General features: G+C 30.7%; 1 protein-coding gene across 1 annotated transcript in view; it reads left to right on the plus strand.

Moving 5' to 3' along the window:
• Nucleotides 1-6,072, plus strand: part of LRRIQ1 (leucine rich repeats and IQ motif containing 1) — a 221,589-nt gene extending 215,517 nt beyond the window's left edge. The window contains exon 29 of the mRNA XM_060193536.1: nt 5,563-6,072. Coding sequence (XP_060049519.1) covers nt 5,563-5,705 — 143 coding nt within the window. The 3' untranslated portion in view covers nt 5,706-6,072. The remainder of the gene's footprint in view (nt 1-5,562) is intronic.
• Nucleotides 6,073-6,710: the final 638 nt, after the last annotated feature.

The raw sequence follows: 6,710 nt of genomic DNA on the forward strand, positions 1-6,710 counted from the left end.
ATGTCTCCCTGCTAAGAACTAATAAGCATGAAAGGGGGTAATGAAAGTTTCCATGAAAAATTTTGGGAAACCTATCCACAAATCTTCACTATCTGGGAATGTAGAAATAAGTATTTGTTTTATACAAGTTCCATATGAGGACTGTAAAGATGGAATTATAAGAATAGAGTTAAATGGAAAGCAACTACAGGATGACAATTACGAGTACTTTTTGGCTCATAGAAGGTCAGCATGGAAGTTCCACTGAAAGCAGAATAGAACATTGCCAGTTACAAGCAGTAAAGAAATATATGCTAAATGTAGTTACACATTGTAAATAAAAGACAAAAAGAAGGTAATTAAATATTTCAGAGACTACAAGCAATCTTGAAAATCTAACTTTGGTTTTAAATTTTTAAATTCCAAGGGACAACTGCTTAAGGGATACACATTTTCGGATTTACTTAAAATTCATACTTTTACTAAAAGATTACTTGGATGAACTTAATTAACATGGGGAAATAAGGGGTGTGGCAAGAATACTGGTCAGAAGTTAAAAATATTGTGGTTAAGAATGGATTGTTTCAAAGAAACTATCAATCGGAGTTAAAAGAAATGCTCAATTATTGGCATTACTTATACCATTATTCTTTAATTCTAACACTTAATGAACAGTTGGTTGCATGTATAGTGAAGTGAAGACAGTCCTGTAGGAATACTTACTGGCAACAGACATTTCTCAAGATGATAAGAACAAGACACAGGGCCTGATTTTTTTAGACCCCGTGCTGTGCAGCAGAAAACAGATGCATAGATACATTATAGATTTCTTAATTTTATGCTAAACTAATACTGAGTTACATTTTAACAATTAACTTTGAAGTTTTGATATTCAAACTGTATCTACAGCTTTGGTGAGAAGTCAGAAAGCTGCAGTCCTCAGAGTTCTGTCAGATAGATAACACTAGGAAGAGGAAGAGTTTTGGTTCACCTTAGGGTTTTGTGGCCAACCTACTTCTAAGGAAAAGTAAGAAAATCTACTTATATTTTTTAGCTAAAATTATATTGATAAAAAAGCCTCTAGAAAAAAATGATAAAAACTAAAAAATATCAACATGGAAACCACAGAGTTTACAGAGCAAGACAGTGTGTTTAGCACTGTATTCTTGTCGGTCTGATACAGATACAACCACACTATTTTTTTTTTTAAGAAGAAAGCATACTGTATTAAAATGATAAAATCTGAGAAAAAATGCAAATTATAAGTAGTCTCAATATTTCTACATGAAACATGAATGATAGGCATTACAAGAGATCAGGAAATAAGCAAAATGAGAAAGTAAAAATCTATGCAATACTTATCAAAATAAAATTCCGCCTCATATGATATGTATTGCCATACATACTCAGGTAGGAATTGTATATATATTTATTTAAATAAATGTAATAAAAAGTGAATTTTATTTCACTTGCTGATTTAAAAAACTATATTCATCAAAGTTTAAGCAACACCACCAGATACTATTATGGCCATTATTGTGATTTTTTAAAAATATGCCAAATGTGATTCTTTAAAATGTACATGTTTAATTGCTATTGGGTATTAAACAATAATTACAAAGGCCATTATCCAGTTGGAATCTTTTAAATTTTTGTTATATTTTTATGATATAGACAAAACTGACTCCTTGGAAAATCTTGAAAACTGTCAAAAAACATGCAAAAATCACTCTTACATTAGAAAAATCTGAATATGATGCAAATATGTATGCTAACTTCTATTTTCATTCTTAGTGTAAGACTTTAAATTAGCTGCCTTAAATTGTAGTGGATAACAGTAATGATCAGTATAACTTAAGGCTGGAGATAGCAATGGCCTTAAAAAGCAAATGTTTCAATACTGCAATAGCTACTTCAACCTCTGACTTGGCCAGTTAACTCATTCAAACGCTTTGCTGCTAAGAATTTGTTCTGGTCACTTTCATTAAAATGTTGAACTTTTTTCTCCATGCTTTACTTACGCTGTATCTGCTGTTAAGCACTCCAATATGGGAAGAACTTTGAAATGATTTCTGTGTTCATACACACAGTATTGGGTGTATCGATGGTAATCCAATGACGTATTACTACACATCATGAAATTTCTATTTTGACCTGCTTAACAAAGTTATTTTTATACATACCAAGAGAGTCATTCAAAGCATTTTGCATATTAAATTACTTATGTAAGCATAGCATATATAGACCTTGACATTTGTTAAAGGACCAGGGATTTAACAAAAAGAAATGTTTAAAAGACCAGAACAAATCTTTAGCAGAACACAGATTATGTAGCAAAGAAGTGACTTATGAGACGATAGTGCATACTTATATACTTATCTATATACAGTTTTAGCATATTCGTAAGAAACTTATTGGTGGATTTGTAGGATCACTTGAAAAAAATACAACAGACTGGTTGAAGAAACATAAACTCTAAAACAATCATGTAGGAATAAGGAGAAAAAGCTTTCCAAAGTTCCATCAGTCATATCTTTTTTTTATTTCATGAGCCCCATCAGTAAGTCTAGCTCTAATATTAATTTCTGAGGCAAGATTCTCTCACAATTGTACTTTCATGTGAGTAGTAATTTTCAACTGATTATATATTGACTGTATTAAATTGCTTCTTTATTTTCTTTTTTCATTTTTAGAGTAATCACAAGGCAAAATAATAGCTTTGCAGTGAATGTCAATATGAAGTTTCTTCACAAATATGTTGATTTACTCTTCATTTTCTGCATAGATCGTGGTTCAATAAATTTAAGAAAACAAAAAAACTCACTAACTGCAATAAGAGAACAAGCTAAATCGACTACTGCTCAAACCATTTTACTTTCACATAATAGAATGGTAAAATGCTAGCTTTTTATCATATCTAAAATACTGTTTTTAAGCTATATACACATATATGTTTATGTAATTTAAGACTAATTTCTACAGTTTCATTCCACTGAAAAATTCAGAATTACTATGAAGTTCTGTTATACTGTCACAAATATCTTAAATTCTAATTATTATTATTTGCTGCAGGTTTTACACTAAATAAGAAAATTACAAACTGCCCTTTCAATATGACTGCATTGTGGTCAAGTGCAAAATTACTTGATTTATCAACAAGTTCAACAGAACAAAGACAATAACACAATATTTGGGGAAATGATACCATACAGTATAACTGTAGTTAATAGAAAGATCCTTTAGAACACAGAAATCTTGCTGAGGAGGATTTGGCCTAGAGAAAAGCTGTGTTTTAATGCAAGTCAACATTTCATTTTTAAATTATTTTAGAAGCATATGATCTTATAAATATTTTGATCCTCGGTATAGAAATTTCTACCCTGTTATCTTGTAATTTTGTAAATCAGTATTAAATCACAAATAAAAAAAGTTCCACCCTTCTTACATATTAAATCTAATCTTTCATTTTAAAGTACTTAAAAATAAAGGCATTAAATTTTGCATTTTATACCATAATGAGATTTTCATCAAAATATTAAATAACATGCTATTCAATTTTATCTTAAAATATATATTTCTACTTACTACCTTAAATAAGACTTGAAAGGAACTTGATTTAGCTTTTATCATCGGAGCAAAATGTGTTTTAAGCACTTCTAGAAATCCACTTATTAATCTGTTTTTTTCTGTAATACAGAATATTTTTATTTTAAATGTGCCCCAGTAGCTCTCTTTATCCTTCTGATCTTCTACTTCCCTCCCAAGCTCAGCATTCTCCTTAAAGTGTTTTGATAAATTCATTCTTCCTAGACAGGAGACAGTTTATTCATTTAATTTTTTAAAAAATCATTGTTCAAGGTGAGGGTTTGCTGCTTCTGTTACTGGTTTGGTTTTGCTTTTCTGTTTTGTAATAACAAGGCAGACATTTCAGCCTTGGTATTTGGATATATATTTCTAGTATGTGACTAATTAATAGAAAATGGATAAACTATCATGTTCTTACCTTGCCTTTTTATTCCACTATTTTATCACTAGGAAAGTTTAGATTTTATGCATGAGTCATATTCCAGATGACTGAAAGAGGTCTTTCCATTTATCGAGGGACTGCTGACTGCCTTGTAGGAAGTAGCTTAAAAGAGGATAAATCTGGTTGGCACATGGAAACCAACTGCACTTGGCATCAGAAACCACATTTGTTGCTTTCTCCTGCTGAGGTCGTATTCACATATGAAAGTCTAAACTCTTCAACTCTGTATGTTCTAATGCCATTATAAACTTGTGCCATAGGTCTGTCTGTACTCAGCATTCCTTTGAATTTCTATTTGATTCATTTTTAACAATAAAAACCAAAATGAGTGGTTTTTTTTAATTTAAATATAAAATGGACTTGTATAATCAACATTCACCATCGTGCTGTACCAAATGTAAAGCTATAGACCCATCCCCACAAATTCCTTAATGCTTCTTCACATGTGTGTGATTAGAGTATATTCTAATTTTAATTAGAAGAGTGTTGATCTTGAGAAAATATATGTCTACCATCGAGAAACATTTGAGCACAAAAGTATCACAATGGAGAGTCACGTGGTTTGCGTCCAGCCAATACCTAGGGAGTTCTGGAATGCTTCTTGCTCTGTTACTTTGCAGACCCTTTCCTCAGATACCTTTGCTTAATCCTCAGGCAATTTAAAGCAGATGATCATAATTCTTTAACAGTATTGTTTGCCACAGTATCTTGGGGCCATGCGGAGTCAATCATTTATAATCTACTCTTCCAGTCTTTCTATTTGTTTTAGCCTCTTGACAATTTTTCTTACTTCTCTCTGGATAACTTCTATCCTGCTGCATAAAAGTTATAATTTCTTCCCTTTCATAGCACCTGTTTACAAAGCACTCTCACAGACTTTTTTTTTTTTAAGGTTTATCTGGTTATTTTTGAGAGGGAGAAAGACTGGAGTACAGCTTCTCTCTAGCACATGCCAAGGGTGGCAGAAATCGAACTCAGGACATGTGCAAACCCTGACCTCTACCCCATGACCCAATTTACTGATCTTAGCCACAATGCTGTATGGTCAGAAAGGCACACCACACAAAATCCCAGTAATGTAAATAAGATGAAGGCTTAGAGAATTACAAAACTGTATATTTTGCAACCAGACCAGAACCCATCTCTTTACTTTCTAGATCTGATATGTTTTTCTTTTTACCAAGATTTCCTTTTTATGAAGAGATTTAATTCAATTTTAATTCAACTTTAAACATTAATTTTAACATATAACTTTTGAAATAAACAAATGTGAATGTCTAAAGACTAAGAAACATCTCATAGTCTTAAAAGATCAGAGGCATGTGGATTGTAGATAGGAACTACTCTATTTAAAATTTCTGTTGGTTCCTTTTATTTAACCTAAATGTAATTTATACTGCAAACAGAAATGAAACTCAGTAAACACACTTTTTGAAAAAAAAAAACTTGAAAATCACAGAGTTCTAAAATACAAGTTGCTGACAAACAGATTTTGTACTTTAAAATATTTTTTGGATCAAGTTAAGTGAAAATATACATTTAATATCACTGTCTAGGTTTTTCAGTTAAGGGAATACTTGCACCAATGATATCAAACACAAGACCTTCTAAGAAAGAACGTATATCATTTCGTGACAATCCTGTTCAACTCAGTGGTGGATGGGGAAGTGGCAAAAAGAAGGTGAAAACTTCAAAGTAATCCTGCAAGAGTCAACATGCAAACTACATGAAAAAAGTGGTTTATTTTCAAGAGCTTTGTGGATATCTGGCACATTACCAACTGTATATAAAGTTTAAGAGTACTAGTTTTAATTTATATTTTTATGCAGACTCCAGAATTCTATTTCCTAATGGACTTTTCGAATCCTTTCTGTATAGTGCTGCAACTGTTGCTGTGTTCACATGGGTTGTCCTCCAGAAAGTTAATTCTACAAATAGTGTAATGAACTTTGCCTGTCTAGTTTATTTTTTGTTTAAAATTTTCACTATACATGTATTAAAGACTTTTTGCTATCAATAATAAATTGTAATAGCATACACATTAGATAACATAACTACTACATCTTAGTGACACTGATATTTTAAAAATTCATATGTAAGCTTTGCTTGTTCATACTATTATAATCAGATATTTCAAAGATAAATTGGTATATGATGTAATATAAAATAAGTAATGAATGTGGTCTTTTAAAATATAAGACATATTCTATATATTAGAGTTATAAAAACATAGCTTAAATTAAAATGAAGTGTATATTTTAGTGTCTATGAATTTATAACATTTCATAAGCTATATGTTACTTTTATCATTTATAAAAGTTAGATGCTAATGTTGGCTTTTCTGCTAGTTCAAAAATACTATAGCATTTTCCTCTCTGTTAAGCTCCCTTAAAATTATGGTTAGAATTTTTTCAAAGCCCAACCTTATCATTAATAAATTTTTTTTTCAAAAATGATTGGTCAGTTTTATTAAATTCTTGCCTCTGAGTGATTAATGTTTTATGGAACCTTACTGAACACAATGTGCAAAATTTCTGTTTCATGCTCTGTAGGCTCTATTTCTTTTCCAAGATGGAAAGTTTTTCTCAAAGTTATGTTCAGTGACATTCTAGTATGCTGTGATCTAATAAGACCCAGTGACTTTGTTTTTTTTTTTTCCTTTCTTTTGTTTCCTATTCTTTATCAAATATTTCATCAAAAATAA

This window comes from Erinaceus europaeus, chromosome 7 (assembly GCF_950295315.1).
Source record: "Erinaceus europaeus chromosome 7, mEriEur2.1, whole genome shotgun sequence".
Lineage (NCBI taxonomy): Eukaryota > Metazoa > Chordata > Mammalia > Eulipotyphla > Erinaceidae > Erinaceus > Erinaceus europaeus.